The sequence below is a fragment of the Urocampus carinirostris genome, chromosome 20 (assembly GCF_059441175.1).
Source record: "Urocampus carinirostris isolate Australia breed hairy pipefish chromosome 20, RoL_Ucar_1.0, whole genome shotgun sequence".
Classification (NCBI taxonomy): domain Eukaryota; kingdom Metazoa; phylum Chordata; class Actinopteri; order Syngnathiformes; family Syngnathidae; genus Urocampus; species Urocampus carinirostris.
The window spans coordinates 28,095,199-28,117,815 of NC_142368.1; the positions used below are offsets into that span (position 1 = coordinate 28,095,199).

Here is a 22,617-nt window from a genome sequence, read left to right on the forward strand (position 1 = left end):
ACTCCTGCGATCATCACACTTTTTCTGTTACAAACTGACCCCGGCCCCTCATCAGAGAAGGGAAAAGTTATGTGACCCTCACAGGAAAAAGTTTGGGGACTCCTGATGTAAGGTGTAAAGAGGAGGCGAGCCGATGCGGTTGATAAAATAGTTGGATCGCTTTTTTTGGTCCAAATTCAAATCAAAGCGAGCGGCTGCCTTTTCCAGCAGCTGCCCTGTTATCTCTCACTTTTTGTGATTTATTGTTTTATTGTCTGCTCCTATCTTCAGTGTTTTTCTTCCCGTTTGACAACTACACTTTGGATGACTTTCTATCCTATGGACATGGGTTTTAGCGCACAAAAATGCGTTTATTCGAGGAATCAACTCCCTGCCCTGAAGAATTATCGTGCCAGCGTGATGAGGGGGCCTATGGTGGAAGAAGAGCCGGAGCTAGCTAAGCGGCTAGCGGCGTTATAAGTCTTCGGTACCATCCGTAATCATGGTAAATGTGAACTCACTACCAAATAAGACCAACGAGTGCTGGTGGAAAACATCGAAGCGCACAGGGAGCGCAGTTGCTGTGTTTTGCGGAAACGTGGCTCACGTTTAGCATTCCGGACGCTAACGTGTATCCACCCGGAGCAATCCGGCGCCACTAAACAGAGACACGAAAGCCTGGGGGAATCGGAGAGGAGGCGGACTCGCTAACACGAGGTGGTGTATCCCTGGACACAAGAAAAGATTTCCATCTGCCGCAGGGATGTCGAACTTTTGGACTAGCGTGTGACGTCATTCACTCCGCAACAAGCACCCCTAGGGCATCATGTTAATCTGTTAATAAACAACGGGGTAGACTGCTGGAAGTGTGAATTTCCCTACGGGGATGAATAAAGTATCTATCTATCTATCTATCTATCTAAATTCTACCACAGAGGAAGAAGTTGCCTAACTCTTGAAGCCTAGCTTCCAAAAGTGAGTTAGACTTAACTTTATTTATCTTTATATAGCATACTATTTTATTAAATGTTGATTTTTTTTTTTCAGAACAAAACAGTACAGGTTACTTATACAAGCCTTAAACATACTTATATAAACCTTAAACATAAATTCATTACAAAATTATAGCACTGAGGCGACAAATTAAACTTACGATCGCCTTGTTCGTAAGTAGGGAAGTGTCTGTATTATCATTTTATAGATTTTCTCAAATCTTCAAACATCACACAGTATAATAAAATGTGCTGAAGAATTAGCTTTTGTTTGGATAGCGGGTTTGTCGGTTTTGTTGAATTTGGTCTGATAATACAACCCCTAGTAAAAAGTATGGAATCACCAGTCTTGGACAAGCCCTCGCCTAGACATTTTATTCTGTGGAAAAAAACTGACATCACAAACACAATTGTAAGGTAAATTCCAAAGTGGACCAAAATAAATTAAGAAAAACATTGCTATGGTCAGTAAATGTTACTTGTATAAAGCAAGTGCAAGGAAATAAATATTTAATCCACCCATTACCTGCGCCGCTTTTCCTAAGCAGGGTCGCGGGGTATTCATAATTATTTATTTGGCACCAGATTGATGAAGAACATGGTTTGTCACTCATCATGTCCATGCCTGCAAGCTGTTACAAATGACAAAGGTGGTGCAACTAGTGATATGTTTTGATTTGTATTTCTTTGTTTTTCATGATTCCATATTTTTTTACTCAGAATGGAGAGATTCCATATTTATTTCCCTGCACTTGCACTATAAAATAACAATTAATGACCATTGTTTTTTCTTCATTTCTTTTAGTGTTTCTGAATGCCAATATGTTGCACTTTGGAATGACTTTACGATTGTTTCATGTTTGTAATCCGAGTTTCAAATTCTTTGACATACTACCTCTTTTTAAAGTAGCAAAAATGGTTAATTTCCCTGGTAACCAGTAAGTTTTACTATGGAGTAAATAAGTTACCACTACTGTAAGAAGCAGTGAGTAACTATAACTATTTTCAAAAGAAACATTCTTAACGCTAATCCCAGGGGTCTACTGTACATAGCTCCTCCTGGTGTGATAAGTGTTACTTGAGACCGTAGATAGGATCAAGCCATAGGAGCCTTTTAATTGTTACTCTAACCAACAAAGAAATTAATTACGGAGAAGAAAAATCACCAGGGTCATTTTGTTATTATTTCCCACGCTGGCAGAGTAGAATGCCTGGAAAATAAGTTGAGCAGTCGGTGGTATTCAGTTGCGCCGCGAGCAAAATGCTTAATAATTGTAAGTGGCATTCATAGGGAACAACAAGGTATGCTTATCAATAATGTATACTTGTCAACCTATAGAACAGCTGCTAGCGTGTTATTTAACATTTGCATGACATGCAGATTGTTTAAAAAAGGCATTTGCACCGTTAGGGTTGTGCTTTAACATGTGGATGTGTCGTATTCTTGCTTAGTTTGGTGATTTGATCTGATAGAGTGTAAGAGAACCAAAATTAGAGATACAGCTAATCAATTAATTGGCAAATGATCTATCATCAAGCGAACTGGCATCTAATGCTGCAGCCCATCAATGCTGAGGTCCAGCTTATCTCTAGAGAGCGGGAAGACGCTTTACACCAGGGGTTGGGAACCTATGTCTCTTAGGGTGGAGCTTATTTTCAAAGTTGCAAAAAGTCACTCATACCCCCTAATTGTGTTCCATTACACAAAAGAAAGATTGCTGTGCAGTTTGTTCTAAATAAAATGAATTTTAGAGGTAGCTCAATTGCTGAGAAGTTTGCTGTTTTCTATCAGTTTTATTAAATGGGACCTCTAGAGATGCTGGGATAAGCCACAGATGTGTAAGTTTATATCTCAAACAATTATTACCCACAAGTCATTGCTCAGCAAGATCAGTCTAATTCAACTAGTATAATTTCCCTTGACCTACTTTTGAAGACAAGGCCAGCAGACCTTCTTTGTCCTCCAAGAAGTGATTGACATTCAAAGATCAGCATCAGGTAAACAATTCAGTGCATTCAAACATTTTTCACTTACATAATCCTTCTGATCACAGCTTGCACAAAATACATTTTCACACCATGATACAGTTTGATATTACATCTGCATGAATAGTCAAGGAACATAATAGAGGGACTGTTTAATCAAGGTTCATCCATATTCCAGACGGTGCTCAAATGTGTCTAGGGATGATGGCATGTGAGCCGACAGTGAAATTTCGATGATGTGTTGGTCAGGTCAGCCGAATATGTAATTTGATTTTTGCAATCCGGAGATGGAATCCGAGCTTGCTCTGTCCACTCCAAGCATCGGCCCGGTATTGCAGTACCTCCGGGAACGGTGCTTTCGCACTGATCGCTGCATGGCTCTGTGGCTAGGACCTTGGCTCGGCCTCTTGGCTGAGAGCAAGTGTCTCGGCCCCTTGGCTTTGTATCATATTATGATTTGACCGATAACGGATAATGGATAATTGATAAAGAATATAGAACAATAAACCTTACAACCCCCCCCCCATGAAAAACATGGTTTCAACTCGATCAAAAAAAAATGTGCATCTGCTTGGTACTTATGTGACTGAACTAACTGGACGCAAGCTACCATCAGTTCGCATTGCTCTTGGTTTCTTTATCTTTATCCACACTTGGAATTGCACAAGCCCATCAAAGCGTCTTCCGCAGTGACAGTGAAAGAAATATCATCATTTTTGAAGAAAGTAAGAATTCCAATTCGAGATTCAGAAAATTGTCAGACTAAACTTGAAAAACATTTTCAAGCATGACGTTTTCTAAAATAAAACAAAGGACGACAAATTGCAACACAAAAAGCCAAGGAAAGTGAGTTCAAAGAAAAACACTAAGACTTGTCTGACATTGCTCATGCTAATGCTCTCAACATTATGACAATCCCAGAAGACAGAGTTTTTGTTGGCTCAAAGAACAAAGGGGTCAATGACAGATATTGCCAACAATTTAGCAGAGAAAGAAAATAGGACTTGAAGAAAATCAAGAAAAGATCTTGAAACGACGCCTACAATCTGAAGCTGAGCAAAGAATTGCGAATGAGTCAGTTCAATTATCATGTAGCAGTAGTAGTTTGGAAGATGACAAACGAGGAACAAGTCATGAAATATCAGATGTTGGTATCTCCAAGAGGAAAAGAGGCATGAAAAATGTAACTCCAGAGTTAGCTGCTGCTTTAGATTGCACCAAGATAGAAAAGCTACATTTGTAACTGATTCAGTAATATTGTGTTCATATCACAAAAGATGAAATTGATCCGCAGCAAATTGCTGAAAAACACCGCAAAACTTTTCCTGACAGCCGTAAAGAGACTCTAATAAAGGACTGAGTTTTTATTATCATTTGTATCATGTACCTAAGCCATCATTATTTTGTGTGTGTAACCGGCTTAATGGTCGCCAATCCAAATTTATATGGTGATTGAGCTACCTGTAAATATCTACTTACATGACTGAAACTTCTGTTGTGTAGTTTTTGGTGGGAGTGGAACATTTTTGTGGGATATAATAAAAGAATACATGAAAAAATGTGGTCATATAAGTTCGACCCTTATGTCTCTTTTCAGGAGTACTTATGGCTCGGAGATAAAATTATACTCTACTTATATATAGATTTCCAATTCTAATAAGCGGAGAGTAGGGTCTAGTGCGCGCATAACTGACGTAGAGCTAATAGTATGCATGGTTTGGTCCAGTACATAAAGAGCATAATCCCCACTACAGTCAAGGTGTCACACCAACAGACCCTGTTTTGGTTGTACATCGCTAAGGAATCCTTTATATGGAAGTTCATTAAACAATTGAGGTTTACTTTTCAGACACTTGATAAAGAGCCTTCCCTTCCTACGCCGGCTCAGTCACTTCCCGGATGCATTAACAATCCACGGAGAACCCGCCGATGAACAGCATTTCTTTGCAATCCTCTGACTTTCCTCAGAGTAACAAGCCACTTAAAGCTACGAGCTGTTGTGTTTGTTTTGGTGGCCATTTGTTCAAAGGCTGTTTGATTGACAGCTTACACCGGCCTATCAAAGTTGCTCACACACTTCTTCCAAACTTTGCCTCGCCTTCATTGACTAATTCTATTAAACCCTGCTTCTGATTGGCAAGCGCTGCTAGACCCAGAACTGTGGCAATTATTTTTGGCCAAACACTCCATCACTAAATTAACAAACTGGAACTATATATCATTGGAAAAAAAACTCTGTTTTGCCAGCCTCTCTTTATATTTATTTATAATGTATATTCCTTTCCTACACAGAAAGGAGAAGTCGTCCAAATTTATTGTATTTTTGTATAATGAAAATAAAGACTATTTTTCAACCGCGATTATGTTTTTATTTGTAGATCTATAGTTGTTTTTTTGTTACAATCTTATACTCTTTATCCTGTAATAATGTCATCTTGAGGTAAGTTTACAGGTCACTATGTTTAAGTTCACCCCAAAAACAGAACAAGCACAGAAATGCACATTTCTTTTAAAATTTAAAATCACATCGAAATTGCAATACAGGTCTGAAAAATCTATATTGGGTTTTTTTCCCCAAAATTGTGCAACCCCAATGGCCAAGACAAATGCAAAATCAGGACTATTATCAAAAACAAGGAAGCAAATAAAAGCGACAAAATCTTACAAAGGTAAATCATCGTGGAAGTTTCAAGACAATATTTGTTTTCCCCAATTTTATATATGTCGTCACTCCCCCCGCCCTCTGCATCCACAAGTTACTCTACTTGACCAGCTCAAGTCACGACTTTGTAAGTGTGATCCAATATTGTATTTTTTACTATGAGTTACAAGGGTTGCAGTAACGCTAAATGGAGATGCAGGAAGATAATAACCATGGAAACAAATCTTGCAATTTTCAAGAAATTTGAATAAGGCACACAGATCGCTACCCTAGCTAATTTGCATGGCTGTAAATAACCTCAGGACTGTTATCAAAAATAACGAGGCGATCAAAGAAGGAAAATATTTTAAAGGAATGACTATCTTCGTGAGTTGAGGTTTTAGAGTCTGTTTCATTTTTAAGCTGTCATCTGCATCCACTCATTACATTATTCGACCAGCTCAACACATTACACCAAAGGTGAATACAGTTTCATTTTTCCTTCATGCGTATATTTGTTTGTAATGTTATTTAATCATATGTGTGTATGTTACACTTATGTAGTGCTTACTATTTTGTTATTTAGTGTTTAAACACTTTTTTCATGGCCAAGTTCAAGCACTTTTTAAGGACTTTCAAAGCAAATTTTTCATTTCTTACAATACCATTAAAGAAGAACTCCAGCGCTGATCAAAAGAAAGAGAGCCTAAACCTTAGTTTTAAACCCCAACTCTTGCCCCAACCTTATTTAAGAACCCTAAAATCAGTTTAATACCCTAAGTTGCAACCCAAAATCTAGCTCTACATCCAACCCTTGCTATAACCATAGCTTTAACCCCGTTTCAAATTGTAACCCTAGCTCTAAACCCATTTTGGATCCCTGCATTCAGTTTAGAAACCTAACATGGAGCTCATACCCTTGTTTCTAACACTAACCCACACCTAACTCTAGCCGTTAAACCCAACCCCAACCCTATTTAAGAACCCTAAACTCGGGATAATACCCCAATAAGAAGCCTAAACATTAGTTTCGACCCCTAGCTCCAATCCTATTATGGAACCATAAAATTAGTTAAAAAAAAAACAATACTTGAAGCCCAAACCCTAGCTCCTAAACCTGGCCCAACACCTAACCTAAGAAACATGGCAAGAATTTCAAGTATGTATAAGAACTTTACCTAAAATTCAAGCAATTTTCAAAAACACAACATTCAAATTTAATTCTTTTCAAGGATTTCACGCACCCGTACGAACCGTTTAAAAAAAATGATTTTACATGGGGTCCGAGGAGTTTGGAACAAATTAGTTTTGATCCCCCACCACTTTATGGCAATTTAACTTTGCGATCCCCACCTGAGAACGGATTCATGGCCTATTCAGGGGGTCTACCCAACTGTGTTTTGTGAGTGAAGCATCTAACCTGTGTAGCCTGCTATCCAGCCCCAAGACGACACCATGGCCAGCAGCCACTTGAACATGACACCCTCCAGGTGCCAGAAGGTGGCGCTGTGCAATAATCTTAAGGGCTGCAGCACCAGCAGGTACAGACAATAGGACGGGATGGCTACACAATTGTTGATGAACATAAATACAAAACGGAGCGCCGCCTTCAGTAGAGTCCAGCCCAGTTTTCTGACCCCATCCAACAGCTGGGCCATCGTGATCCACACCGTCTACAAGGAAGAAAGGGATACTCAACATTAGATTCACACCGCAGAGCTTAATGCTCAATTCCCATTTTTCGGTGAAATTCAAAGCTTTTGTGAAATCTTGACAGTTCAAACTAAATACGACTTGATGTTCCTGTGTGAAAGCCACTAAAATGTCCTGCAAGTGCAGAAGAGGGCACGTGACATCATGTACAATGCACTCATGTTTGCAGAAGTACTCATGGATGTTAACAGCGGAGCGTTGTGTCCCCAAATATTAAATCCAAAATCTTGCTTTCCCCATTGAATGCAGTTTGTGTAGTGGGATTTGAATGTTAATATTGCTAACCACCACTAGAGGATATTATTCCTTTAAGAATGAATTCGAGCAACACGTTCAGTGAGTTGCAAAATTAACAAGTGACCGTGTTCCATGAATAGGCGAAACTATGACACTCGGTGTTCTTAACCGCTGGTTGTTAAATTCTCCTCTTCCTCCAGCCTGGTTGAAGTCAGATTAGTGATGTCTGCCGCCTATTGATGACTTGGAGGTCGCATGAATGTGCGCTGAACGGTCACACAGAAGTCGCATTCCAAAAGATCGGATGCGTATCGGATTTAGGACCACATATAAACGTGACCTGGGTCTGATGGGTAAAAAGCAGATATGTGCCATTCAGACGGACTTAAACATATTGGCAGGGTTAGTACAACTTTTTTATTGTCAAATTCAAGCACTTTTTAAGCGCTTTCAAGGCCATTGTTTTCCAGTACCATTAATGGAAAAAATCTGGTCTGAATTATGCACTTTGCAGAGCCACAAATATATCTGTGATTTACGTACAGTACGTGTGTAAATATGTTTGAGACAAATCTCTCCCCAGATGGGTGTTGGGTAAAATGGCGGCAATTTCTAGATTACGCTTTCAATTGCAGGAATTTCTCCCCATTACAATTCACCACTGGGAAACGTTATCTTGTTTTTTTACATGTCCCTTAATGAATGTCCGTAATTGATACATAATCCTTGCACTAACACACATTTCATGGTGCCCTGTTTAGTTGTAGCATGAAGCTAACCATTAGCAAAAAAAATATACAGTAAAGCTAGTAATCTCTGTGAGTAACCTGACTGGAAAGTGCTGAATCTCCCATTGTGAAGAATTAGATTGCTTTTGTGCACACTTTGCAGCATGCTGTGTGTGGATTTGTTCCACAATTTATCCATGGTTTGTATTTTTCTCTTTCGAGTCTTCCTTATATTAAATCTGCAACCTCCCAGCATCTCAGTGTGTTTTCACTGTTCTAATGCCCCTTTCCTAATGAACCCGTAAGGGGTGATGACACGTCCAGCTCCATCCAAAGCAATGCAATCCGAGCGCTGGGCCAGTGATGTCATTTTTAAGATGACTTTATTATTTTATTTTGAATATTTCTTTGTTTAATGAGTGGTCTGTTGAGTCAGACTGCCCCAAAACATCATATGGCAAGAATTTCAAACATTTTTAAGCACTTCACAGAAAAATCAAGCATTTTCCTGACCTTGAAAACATGACGTTAAAATGCAAGCATTTTCGGGGATTTAAAGCACCCCTACCAACCCTGAATAGGAGACAGGTCGCGTCCGTGCAAAGAAAAAAAAAATCAGATTTCCCTGCAGCGTGAACCTAGCCTAAAATACCCCTTATTAAGATATAACATAATAACTGCATGAAAGTCTGGTGAAAACCTTCTTTGCTTCAACATCGATTTTAAAATGTCTTACGTGTGTTTCAAAAGAAAGACATTGATATTAAGTCAATTTTCCTTAAAATATTCTTATACAGATTCATATAACCAGCTATATATTGTTCAGGGTTCACAAACATTTATCATGGCCAAATTCAATCACTTTAAATCCAATTTTCCTGTTTGAATTATGTATTTTGCAGAGCCACAAATATATATGCAAATATACTGTAGATATGATTTTTAGAACTTGAGTAAATCGCAAATATATTTTTAAATCTGAAATATACTTCCATCCATCCATTATCTGCACCACTTATCCTCAGTAGGGTCGTGGGGGTGTTGGAGCCCATCCCAGCCATCTCCAGGCAGTGGGCAGATGACACCCCGAACTAATTGTCAGCCAGTCGCAGGGCACACAGGGACACAGACAATTGGCTCGCTCATTCACACCCAGGGACAATTTAGACTGGGCATTTAACCTAACATGCATGTTTTTGGAAAGTGGGAGGAAACCGGAGAGCCCGGAGGAAACCCACGCAAGCACGAAGAGAACATGCAAACTCCACACAGGAGGTTCGATCCCATGACCTCAGAACTGTGCCGCACACGCGCTAACCACTCCTCCGCCGTGCTGTCCCTGAACAATACTTGGGTAAATATTTTTGAGACAAATCACTCCCCAAATAGGTGTTGGTATAAAATGACAGTACTGTAATGTGTGGCTTATATTTGTGGTTGAAGAAAGTTATTCCCATGACAACTTACCACTGGGAAACGCTACCTTAAATTTTGACATGGCGCTTGATAAATGCCCATATTTAATACATAATGCTTGCACTAATACATTGTGCCTTTTAGGGCTGCCAATTAACCGAAATCTAATCAGCATTGCGATGTGACATAGTGCGATTGTGTAATCTCGTGACACTGCGTTTTTCAAGAATTTATAGACAGCAACCCTAACAAAGCTCCCTAAGAGGGCCCTGTTTACTTAAATTTATTGCTTAAACAATCCTGTAAAATTCACATAAAATTGCAATCCAAGACGTACCCAAAGTAAATTGAATGCTGTTGTTGAAATATTTGTAGAATCTGTAAGTTATTTGTCGCTTTTGAATGGAAACACTCTAAGGTTTTGTCCCCGACTAAAATAATCCCCGCAAGTGCTGCCAACTTTTAGTAATCTAAGTACGTACACAGTTTTGGTGGGCTTATAATTCTCGCCTGAATTTTTGTTTTTGTTTTTTTGCAATTACATGCAAGATGAGTGCAGAATTGGCATGTTAGCTGGAAAAAGTCACGGATGAAGTCACAGTATATAAAAAAAAATCAAAAACTACCCAAATCAAAAACCCTGGATGTCCAGCGAGGTGCACACCCTCCTCAAACACCGCAACACCGCCTTCAGGTCTGGAGACAAGGCTCTTTACGGGGTGGCCAGGGCTGACCTGAAGAGAGGCATCAAGAAGGCAAAAGCAGCCTACACAAGGAGGATCGAGCACCTCTTCGCTGGAAATGACCCGAGGAGGATCTGGCAGGGCCTTCAACACATCACCAACTTCAGAGGCCACAACCTGGCAACTGTTGAGGCTGAGGCTTCACTAGCTGAGGACCTTAATCGGTTCTTCGCTCGCTTTGAAGCTGGAAGGCCACAAACAGCCACATCACACCCACCAACAACCAGCAGCAACTCCCTCACATTTCAGGAGCACGAAGTTAGGCGTGCGCTGAATACCATAAACCCCAGGAAGGCAACTGGCCAGGATGGAGTACCAGGGAGGGTACTCAGGGACTGTTCCGATCCGCTGGCTGGGGTCTTTACCACCATCTTCAACCGGTCCCTGTCACAGGCGACCGTCCCACCTTGCCTCAAAACCTCCACCATCATTCCCATCCCCAAAAAGTCAGCAGTGGAAAGCCTCAACGACTACAGGCCTGTAGCTCTTACGCCTGTGGTCATGAAGTGCTTCGAGAGGTTGGTGTCCCGGCACATCAAAAACTCCCTGCCACTCACACTGGACCCCCACCAGTTTGCCTACAGGGCAAACCGCTCCACTGACGACGCCATAAACACAGCACTCCACACCGTGCTGAAACACCTGGACCACCGGGGGAGCTACGTCAGAATGCTCTTTCTGGACTTCAGCTCAGCCTTCAACACCATTATCCCGGAGATCCTGGTGGAGAAACTTGCACACCTAGGACTCTCTCCCTCCATCTGCCACTGGATAATGGACTTCCTCTCCAACCGCCCACAGTCGGTGAAACTCGGTACCCACGTCTCTCCCACCCTAACACTGAACACTGGCTCCCCCCAAGGTTGTGCACTGAGCCCCCTGCTTTTCACCCTCTACAGCTCCGACTGCTCACCGACCCACCCCACAAACACTATAATTAAGTTCGCTGACGATACCACCTTGATCGGCCTCATCTCTGAAGGGGACGAGGCGGCATACAGGGATGAGGTGGAGTCACTTTCAACGTGGTGTTCGGAAAACCACCTCATATTGAACACCACAAAAACAAAAGAACTGATTCTGGATTTCAGAAGGAATGGCAGGAATCCAGCACCACTCACCATAAAAGGAGACTGTGTAGAGAGAGTCCACTCTTTCAAATTTCTGGGTGTGCACATATCCGACAACCTCTCCTGGTCTGCAAACACCAGAGCGGTGGTAGGGAAGGCCCAGCAGCGACTGCACTTCCTGAGATTGCTCAGGAAAAATAACCTAAAACAGCAGCTGCAGTTGTCCTTCTACAAAGCCACAGTGGAGAGCATCCTAACATACTGCATCACGGTGTGGTATGCTGGGTGCACAGCAGCAGACAGGAAAAAGCTCCAGAGGATCATCAAAACAGCCCAGAGAATCGTCGGCTGCTCTCTGCCCAGTCTGGAGGACATTGCCTGCTCTCGCTACCTCAGCAGAGCAGAAAACATCATCATGGACTTTTCTCACCCCGGCCACCACCTCTTCGACCTGCTGCCTTCCGGCAAGCGCTACAGGTCACACAAAGCAAAAACAAACAGACTCAGAGACAGTTTCTTCCCCACAGCCATTACCACCCTAAACAGACACCGCACAAAAAAACTGATAACTGTTGCAAAAAACTACCCCACACGAATGTAAAATGGTACTCACGTACATGCTGTCTGCACTATGTTTGTTCACTGCTCAAAACAGACACAGCACAAAAAAACTGAAAACTTGTGCCAACACTACCTCATACGAATAAATGGTACTAATGTCTATGTTCTTGCACATGTCGACTGCACTACGTTTACTGCTCACCTTGCACAATGTCTGACCATTTCCTTTTTTCTGCACTATGTTGTCTATGTTTGCACCAATGCATATGCTGACTATTTTTTTGCACTATGATGACTTTGCACCAAATGCAATATTGCACAACCCTTACGATACCAACGGTATCACGACAACACTGTATGTAACATCCCACATGCCGACATTTCTTGTGTAAATACCATGTAAATTATAACTATAGCCTTATCCCCCTTGTTTTATAACTGTGAATGTGTAAAACTGGAGTGTCATGCCCAATTTCGTTGTCACAATATGTTAACCCATTTTGTAACAATGACAATAAAGGTATATTCTATTCTATTCTATTCTCTATTCTAAAACCACGAAAAATTAAACATTAGTATTTCATACATTTTTAAGGGTATGTATCAACGTGAATGGAGACATCATACAGACGTTTTTGTTTCTCAGTCTGATGGCCCTGTCACTAGTTTTAATCCGTGAATGCCTAAGTGGGATAAAAAAATGACCCCATGGGTTGTTACTCTTCAAAATCTTTAAAAAATAATATTGTCGTAATATTGTCATATTCCAAGTATTCCTCGTAAAACATGTTTGACATGATGACATTAGTACCCCCCTAATTACTGACTCCACTCATTGAAGAAGAATATTCAAAAGGGATAGGTACTTACCAAAACAACAAAACTAGCACAGAAAATGCATCTTTTTTTAAATGAAAAATCGCATCGAAAATGCAATACAGGTCTGAAAAATCTCAATCAGGTTTTGTTCTCAAAATGATGCACCCCTAGTGCCTTGTTTAAGCAAAGCATGCAACTGTCAACTTGGGCACGACCCACAGGGGCGATGGCACTTCACAGGATAATGCCATACAAATCAATGCAAGCTGCCGTGAATCACGGAGAAAGAAAAACTGCAAAAGGCAAGGCAAAGCCCCAAGAGAGAAGTGTCGGCATCGTTTTCAAGCAAACTTGTTGAGAAACATGGTAACAATGTCACTTCACCCAAAATGCCAGCACTTTTCAATCCTTGTAAACAAAAGATTAAATTTCAAGCATTTAGGTATTTCAAGCTACAGTGTGAACGCTGATTGTTGCAATGCTTCGTTTGTTCCTAATAAATTTGAGAAAATATTTTAAAAGCCAAATGTTGGTATTTTTTTTTTTACTGTTTACAGATAATTCCCAAGCATAATGATCAAATGGTAGATGAACTCCATTTATAAAGCACTTTTATTAGTCAGTGACAACCTTTGCATTGCACTTAACACTTTATCCAGGGACAAACACACTCACAGACCGATAGCAGAGTTGGCCATGCAAGGCGACTACCTGTATAGAGGTATTAGGGGTTTAGTCTTGCCCAAGGACACTTTGACATTTAACTCAGGAGGAGCAGGGAATCAAACCTGTGACCTCTTTGGTCCCAAGATCGCTATACCTCCTGAGCTACTGCAGCCCAACTGGTAGCATTTATGGCAATTAAGATTTTATTTCCTTAATATGTATGATATTAAAGTTAAAAAACTAAAACATCTGATCAATTATTCCCTCTGTGTACATTTCAATGAGTTATTACCTCCTTGAAATCAAATAATGTATTTTCCAATTTGATATCAATAGATAGAGAAATTGCACCCAAAAAACTTATATCTAGATTGTTTACATGGATATCTATCCGTGCATCCAGGGTTTCTACCAGGGAACTTTTTAAGCCTGGTCGTCACGATTAGGAAAGACAATGTAATTCTACCTTGAGGGGAAACAAAAATCAGCAACAGGAAGTGCAGGGTGGCTCGTCAGACATATACTGAATAATATTTGTCACTTAGTAGCTCATATATGCGTTTAGTTGGGGAAAGGGGGTTGTGCTAATGTTAGAAGGTTTGGATTGGACATTACAGCGCATTTATAACTTGGTAGGAGGGACAAGCCTGGTGGACAACCACGCTTTTCAGTACCGAGAGAAACCCTGCAACACCCATTCTTAGCAACTATAAAACACTTAAAGTCTGAATTCATGCTACATTCTCGAATAGTCGCTTCACTTTCACGACATCAATGGGATTATATATATATATATATATATATATATATATATATATATTCTATATGTATTCTTTTTTCTGGTGAGATGTTTAAAGAAGTCCCGTAAGATATATTTATGATCCTCTATAAATCATCGTTTTATACTTTTCTGACGGGCAAGCAGGTAGAAATGTCAACCGTGAAATTATGTAAACATGGCATACTGAATAGGTTAACGTTGCAACGTGAAAAATGTAACTTATACACAATACTTTGAACTCAACTGCATGCGATAAAAATGGCATTGTCGTCGCGGGAACTCATTGGGAATTAGATAGAAAATAAACGATAGTAATTTGGGGCTAGCTGCCTTGGCGCCACGGAAATGCGTTAACAGATTGGACCATAAAAGGACTTCATGACATGCTAGCTAGCGCGGTCTATGCTAAAGTAGGGGCGGGAGAGAAAGACTAGAGAAACGATGTGTGCAAATTAGAAAGTAAAATATATTAATAAGAATGGGTGTAAATCGTTGAGGATTAAGCAAGGGTCTATGGTCAAAAAACAAGAGAGTGCAACCATAGCTAGATACTATACACTGCAAGTGTAACATCAGACCCTGATTTGGACCGGTACTTACCGAAATAATGTCACAGAAGCATCCAGAGTGTTCAAGATAAAGTTGAAAAAAATTGTTAAATCCAGACGAACACAGTTGTGTGCAAGAAAGGGGAGAGGAATATAGACCAATAAGTTAGCATATTTTTAAGCAAATCCGGTCCAGTTCTCGGTCAAAACGAGGTACATCGCCGAATCGGTGTGTTGTCGCAACAAACCGCGATCACATCCATCGGGGCGAAGGAGATCCTCCAAGGCTGCTTGGTGACTCGAGTGAATCCCGGCGGGTGCCTTTAGCCGGCTAGCTGCTTAGCTAGCTAACAAGGAGCTCCGACTCGAGCGGGGTCGGCTCCATCGCAGTCAGACACCGGGGTGATCATTCCTCCGATGCATCATTGCGATCATCTCGTTTGGAGATCTCCGTCCATATCCCAGTTTCGTGCTGAAGGGAGGTCCGGTTGAGAGGTTAGGACATACAGCAGTCGAGTTGCTTCGACAGTGATTTTTGTCTTGTGGGCAGGCAGGACCCGTCATCTGTTAAATCGAAATTCACACGGCGGCGAGTTGTACGGTGTATATGTAGATGTCGGCGGAAGTAAGCCTCCGGCCTTCAGAACAACCATCTCTACTACTAAACAATTGTAGATACACAACAAAATCCAAGCGTTTACAAAAAACGAAATAATTTACCCAACACTTTTAAATCCGTTATTTTATAACACGCCCCACCGTGTTACCTCTAAAGTTACTTCCTAGCGTTATTCTTTACTTTGAAAGGTCACAGCGGAACTCCTGCAACTCATATTTTCTCCAACTAGGTACTAGTCTCCGAAGTGCGCAAGCTCTCATGTCAAATGATGATGGTTTTATTATCTTGTTATGAAATTGATCGCCACTCCATTCTGGTATACAGTAGTTGCATTGAATCGTTAGATAAAGGCCACGAGTTTAATGTTGAAATCTAAATGCTGACGGTATTATCCTGAAGAAAACATAAATCATACACTGTTATTTATAATCAAAAGATAATTACGACGTATGCAATCAGTCTAACGTTCTTCCCAAATGCAATACAAATGTTTACTTTGCATTTGCAGAGGCTTATGATTAGTCTGCCCCCTGGCGGCACTTTTTGTGAAAACGGTGTCAAAGGGCAACGGTTGCTAAAATGTCCTAGATTACTGCAAGAAATTTTATGTAAATGCAAATGTACTCTTTACAGTTCTTTACAACAATTCTTTAGGTGTACGGAAGCGCTTTACAATAATAACAGAGAAGCAACAAGTAAAAAACAAACAAATAATAATAAAACACAATAAAAAACAACTGTATGAAATAAGATAAAAATGGTTTCTTCATATACTGAGTATTAAATGCCATCTTAAAGAAGTGTTTTTTAGCCTAGATTTAAAGAGGCCCAGGTCAGAAATAAGAAGCAGCTCGACTGGGAGCTGATTTCAGAGCCTGCATGAAATATTACTGTATTTAAAGGAGTGTCATGGATTTCAAAGCAATTCGTCTTTATCTGTTGCTTTTTTTTTGAAGAAAATGCTTACCTGTTATCGTCTTGGTCTAATTCATTGTCTGGCTGATTGAGATGGGAAGTTATGACGGTGACAATTTTGGCGCAATTTCTCGTTATAGGTTTATGGTTGATGTTGACTAGAGTCAAAATTGGGCCTAAAAATCCAACCTGACCTGGGCCCTGGGTCTTAAAGCCCGACCAATTACCTTGATTGGAGGGACGAAGCCCAAAGCAAACCCAAAATTTCACATTTTATTTGCAAGGACTTGGGAGGCGTAAGGGTGATTCGGGCCATCTACGCACAACCCCACCCCTCTCAGCAGGCCTCCTTTTCTGGGTTCGACAGTGCCAACGCGGGGCACGTGGACCCACGAGAGGGGAACAGAATCTATTGAGGATTCTCCACAAATAAATAGAAACACAGAACAATTGACGGTTGAACAATGAAAAAAAATAAAAAATAAAGAGAAGCATCGCCTGAACCTGAACGTAGTAATTGACTCAGTTTTCTGTATTGGTTGCCCATAAAAATCCGCTGCAGCCTGGTCATCCTGGAAGGAGGATTTCCTTATGTGTATCCCTTCTCAGGGTTTCTTAATTTTCCTCATAGTGTTTTTTTTTTTTTAGTTTTGGCTTGCCCTCATGTAAGGTGCAGATCAGGGATGTTGTAATTGTGGCCTGTATGGGCTATACTTTATGATTAAGCTCTATAAAAATAAATGTGACTTGACATTAAACAATTAAGAAAATAATCAGAAACGAGATCTAGTCTTTAATTATTGGAAAAAAACTATACACAAGTGCAGAAAAACCAAACAACTAAAAGCGACTGTATGCGGCCCTCTGTGAAGCAGGTGGAGCTGAGCTTTGTTGCATTTGGTGACGGAGCTGTTGGGAGTACGGATCCTCCATGGCTTTAACAGACAATGTGGTTTTGGGCCCTGTCTTCCACTCGATGCCGTTCGCGTCCACTACTGATGCGTCAACAGAGACTGCGTGAGTGCCCAGGATAGAAAAATTGAGCAGGAACTGGGTGCTGAAGTAGTCGTTGTGAGGTTCTACCCGTTGCTCGATTTCATTGGTTGTGCTGTCCAAAGGTATCTGAAAGGTATGAAATCAGTCCTCTCAAAAATTAAAATAAATAAATACATGTCCATTGCTTTCTTTTCAAAGGGTTTTTATGGCTTTTTCATGGCCAAATTCAAGCACCTCTAAGGCCAAATTTTCCAGTACCTTCAAAAGGAAGAAATCCAGCGCAGATCAAAAGAATTTTTTTTTCTGTTGACTTTTATGACTAAAATAAAGCTGCAATCTTGTTGCTAGCACATACTTTGTGCTATTTTGAGGTGTTCCAGACTATGATCTACGGTATTTGTGTGTCAATGGGCTGCTATAAACTGACATGAATTCTGACGTTCTGCTTCAACAAGTCACGGAAAGTGCTCAATAGGTGTTGTGTAGTAATTGAGTTTAACACAAAAAACAAAAAAAGAAAGAAATTACTCTATGTATAAAAAGCAGCACGATAAGCCAAATTTTGACTCATTTTAATGAAATTGATTGCTCCCAAGCAGTTTAGTGAGCCGAGCTTGATACTTTTTTCTTGGGTGCGACCAGTAGAGGGCGGTGACACTTCAAATGAAAGGCCATAATGACAGGTCAAAGCAAGGTGACATTTTCACGCTCTTAAAAAAAAATAAAAAAAAATAATCTTAATTAATTGTGTGGTGTTTTGAGTCAGACTACCAAGAAACACAGCAATGGTAACAATTTGAAGCATTTCAAGCACTTCATCCAAAATTCAAGCATTTTCCTGACCTTGATAACACAACGTTAAAATTCAAGCATTATCCAGGATTTCAAACACCCATGCAAACCCTGTTTTAATAATTTACAAAATACACTACCTTGTAGTCAGCTCCCGGTCCTTTGCTCTGAAGAGTGGACGTAACAATGAGACACACTGACTGGATCTTCCTGAAGAGTCCCGGGGTGGACCCGTGCTGAACCACACCCTCTACTTTGAGAGTCAGCTGCTGGTTATTCTGTACTGGGATAGGCTCGTTTGGTGTCCGAGGGGACGGAGACAGGGCGAGCTGAAGACAGAAGTCCTTACTGAGAATATTCATAAACCAGAAAGCTACAACAGCAAATAATAACCAAAGCAAAATATATGGGGAGCCACATCATTTATATTTTAAGACAAAATTCAACAAAACCGCCAAACCTGCTCTTCAGACAAAAGCTAATTATTCAGCACATGTGATTTCACTGTGTAAAATTTGAATATTTGATCAAATCTATAAAATAATAATATAAGAGCATGTGTTCCATATCATCAATATATCACTTAAAATTTGTCTCCCTCCCTTATAAATAAAGAGGTTGAAGCTCATTTTGACAGGCACTTTTGTCCTAATTAATTGTTTCCAAAAAAAAGGTGCAAGCAAATTTATTTTGTAATAATGTCACAAAATACTGCAAACGAGAAGGATATCATATTTACCTTTATTTACCTGCACCGAACAAAAGAACCAAGTGAGTGCCCTGCGCTGTGTGAAGAGATCCGCCCACCCCTACGGCTCACCCAATCATATTGCTCTGAGTGGTTTGCTGGCGTTTTGGGTGTTTTTTTTTTTGTTTTTTTTTGTGGGTTTACATCATAGGTTTCTCAAAAGCGAACATAAATTGTTCGATGAGCTTCCATTTGAAGGATTTTCTAGCAACCTACTGCAAACTATAGCTGAGAACATGCCTTATATGACTAAACCACCAACATCTCAGTGTCGTTTCAGCTCTGGGCTTACCAAAATTTATTGTAATCTCCTGTCTTTGGAACTCCACAGGAAAATGTCCTGTAGTCAAATGAAAAGAACCATATATGCTTTGCGAGGTATGATTTCCCACCCCCTGTACTCCAGCAAACAGGTGCATTTAAACACATTTACTGTATTTTCACGACCATAAAGTGCACGTATAAATCTCATATTTCCTTCAAATTGTGCCCTGTAGGTGATGTAAAGCAGCTGATGCAGCGGAAGTCACCATGAGGCTGCCACTCACACTGCAAAGCTTAATACTCAATTCGTTTTTAGGTGAAATCCAGTGTTTTTGTGAAACGTTCACATTTCCAACTAAATGTGACTAGTATGCAATCTCCTCTGACTTCTATAGTTCACACAGGATGTGAACTATACCATTGTGCAGCAGAACAGGACGCGTGACGTCACACGCAATGCATTGTTTGCAGAAGTACTCATGGATGCTAATGCTGTAGCATATCTAGCAATTTAAAAGTTATTGTGCTACAGGACGCTAAATAGAGTTGTCCCCCCAAATATGAATTAAATCCTAAACCTTACTTTCAATCCGCGCCAAATTGGGCGGTGCGCCCTGTGTAGGGTTAATTACAAAAATAGAACCAGAAATGGGACTGCGCCTTTTAACACGGTGGGCTCTATGGTCGTGAAAATACGGTAAATATTCTGGAACGTTTCATTTAATTCAGTATCCTAATTGTAAAAACTTTTTTTTTAAACAGTCTCTCCCTACACACCACTTGATTAACTCAAATTCAACAGCAATCTTACACTCATGATTACTAGAATTAAAAATGAATACATCTAAAAAAATAAAATAACCAAGTTCAGTGGCCCCACTAAAATATTTTTTCCACCAGATTTATTAAATCTCTCGAGCACGATTTTCACTTTTTCAAATTATTGATCAGAATAAAAAAGTGGCCCCTTATATCCTTCCATTTTTCTGTATGTGGCTTTCAAGGGGGAAACTCTGGACATCGCTGATGTGGACTTTTTAAACTAAACTTGAATTTTTGCAATCTTCCGAAAAAGGCTTTTACCTTGATGCTGGTCGATTGAAGCTTCTGGAAGAAGTACCGCTGGAAGGACAGGGGGACCTTCAGCAGTGCTATGATTGCATCACAGAGACAACCTGTATGCTGAAAAAGAAATAGTTGTTGAAACCATTATAACACTACAAAACCTGACAAAAGCCCTATGTTTTTTTTCTTTTTACCAAGTATGAGACAGGTGGGTGCTTCTTATTTAGCGTCTCCACTTCCTCCAGCACGTGTGTAAAAACTGACATCATCCGTCGCTCATATTCACTCTCAGATTGAACTGAGCCAAGCGGACCATATTCTTGGTAGCTACAGAATATATACAAACAAATCAGCTTTTGTCTGAATGTATGCACTCAACCAGAAAACACAAAACAGCGAGAAGTCTTAGCATGCATTTAAGCTATGGTAAGTTGACATTTTACAGATGCGTCTCCAATAAAGCACCGCCTGGAAATGAGTCATCTTCTCAAATGTCAGGGCAACAGTGGTCAGAAAAAATGAAAGCAAAATATGTTTCACTAAACAGCAGTTGGTAATTTGTTGCAACAGAATCTATTGCATATTCAATTAAAGATGTATTATTACTGTAGATCTGGGGATGGGAATCTGTGGCTGCGAGCCAGATATGGCTTTTTTCATCGGTACATATGCCTCGGAGGTAAAATTACACTCGGGCAAATTTCATTTTTGGTGTTCCAAGTCTGAAGCAGAGTTTAGTGCGACGTAGCGCTAATAAAAACAACGGTGCAATCTAGGATATAAAGAGCATACTCCTCACTACAGTTTACATTTAATGTGTCACACAAACAGACCCTGTTTTGGCTGTACGTTGCTAAGGAATCGTTTACAGTGGGACCTCGCTCGGTTCGACGTTCGCGGCTTCAGAGCTTCGCAGTCTGTAATGGTTAAAAAAAAAAAAAAAATATATATATATATATATATATATATATATATATATATATATATATACATATACATATTTTATTTATTTTTTTATTTTTTTGAAGGGGCGTCGCTGCTTCACAGATTTTTACTTTTTGCGGGTTTTTTCGGCGGAACGTCAGCGGACGCGGGATAAGGCGGCCTGGATGGGACGGGGGATGGGGGGGGTCGGCGGAGGTCACTCCCGGGCCGAACACGGCGTCACACGGCGCGACGCGAGAAAAGGTGGCAGGATGATCACTGGGGGGGGGGGAGCCCGCTCGTCTGACGACCGTCCGCGCGCAGCGGGCGAAAGGCGGCGGACGTGCACGGGACCCCAGTAACTGTGTCGGGTGTCGTGCGTATCGCGCCCGAAAGTACCCGCGCTGCAGGTTAGGGGCTCGCTCGCGGGAGCGACCGAACGGCACCCACGGTGCGGCGCAAACAAAAACCCTGTCGTGAATTTGTCTTCGATCGTCCCGGGCGGACGTAAAATCGCCCAGCTGTACGACTCTTAGCGGTGGATCACTCGGCTCGTGCATCGATGAAGAACGCAGCTAGCTGCGAGAACTAATGTGATTTGCAGCTGCGATTGTCTGGCAACCAGTTCAGGGTGTCCCCTGCCCACTGCCCGGAGATGGCTGGGATGGGCTCCAGCCCCCCCCGTGACCCTAATAAGGATAAGCGGTGCAGATAATGAGATTAGATTTTTTTTTTTTTTTTTTTTTTGAAGGGGCGTCGCTACTACGCAGATTTTCACTTTTAGCGGGTGGTTTTGTTCCCCATTAACCGGGTCTCGCCAGCTCAGTAGCCTAGATGGTAGGGCGCCCGCTCTGAGACTGGGAGGTCACTGGTTCAAGCCTCGGCCGAGTCATACCTAAGACTTACAACATTGGTACTCATTGCCTCCCTGGTTGGCGCTCAGCATTAAGGATTGCAATTGGGGGGTTTGGTCACCTAATGACTAAAATGGCTGTGCCCTGTTTGGCTGTGGCAGCATCGGCTCGCTACAGTCTAACTGTACGGGTCAGGTGTGTACATTTTGTTCTGTGTGCATTGTTACAAAGAATGACAATAAAAGTAAATTCTATTCTATTCTTCTAAAAAATAATAATTAAAAATAAATAAAATAAAATAAAAATATTTTTTTTTTTGAAAGTGCGCCGCTACTTTGCGGATTTTCACTTATCGCGGGTGGTTTGGTCCCCATTAACCACGATAACCGAAGTCTTACTGTATATGGAAGCTGATTAAACGCAGAGCAATTTGAGTGGGTTAGCAGTGGGGGTGGGTGGAGCTGTGCACACAGCGCACTTCCTTCTGCCCAGTGCTGTCGAAGGTAAATACGTCAGCATCCTCATTTGCCGTATTTTATGATATTATTACAAAAGAACTC

The 22,617-nt window shown here is 40.9% G+C and overlaps 2 protein-coding genes and 2 pseudogenes across 2 annotated transcripts in view; 2 read left to right on the top strand and 2 right to left on the bottom strand.

Annotated features, from left to right (window-relative positions):
• lpgat1 (lysophosphatidylglycerol acyltransferase 1) overlaps window positions 1-15,452 on the bottom strand; it is a 109,873-nt gene extending 94,421 nt beyond the window's left edge. The window contains exons 1-2 of the mRNA XM_088325034.1: window positions 14,933-15,452; window positions 7,019-7,271 (exon numbers count right to left, since the gene is read on the bottom strand). Coding sequence (XP_088181160.1) covers window positions 7,019-7,256 — 238 coding nt within the window. The 5' untranslated portion in view covers window positions 7,257-7,271; window positions 14,933-15,452. The remainder of the gene's footprint in view (window positions 1-7,018; window positions 7,272-14,932) is intronic.
• Window positions 3,221-3,313, top strand: LOC148346790 (U2 spliceosomal RNA; annotated as a pseudogene).
• A 1,732-nt stretch (window positions 15,453-17,184) lies between the features above and the next one.
• Window positions 17,185-22,617, bottom strand: part of ints7 (integrator complex subunit 7) — a 30,500-nt gene continuing 25,067 nt past the window's right edge. The window contains exons 17-20 of the mRNA XM_088325444.1: window positions 20,474-20,606; window positions 20,298-20,396; window positions 18,343-18,531; window positions 17,185-17,536 (exon numbers count right to left, since the gene is read on the bottom strand). Coding sequence (XP_088181570.1) covers window positions 17,255-17,536; window positions 18,343-18,531; window positions 20,298-20,396; window positions 20,474-20,606 — 703 coding nt within the window. The 3' untranslated portion in view covers window positions 17,185-17,254. The remainder of the gene's footprint in view (window positions 17,537-18,342; window positions 18,532-20,297; window positions 20,397-20,473; window positions 20,607-22,617) is intronic.
• Window positions 21,731-21,876, top strand: LOC148346792 (5.8S ribosomal RNA; annotated as a pseudogene).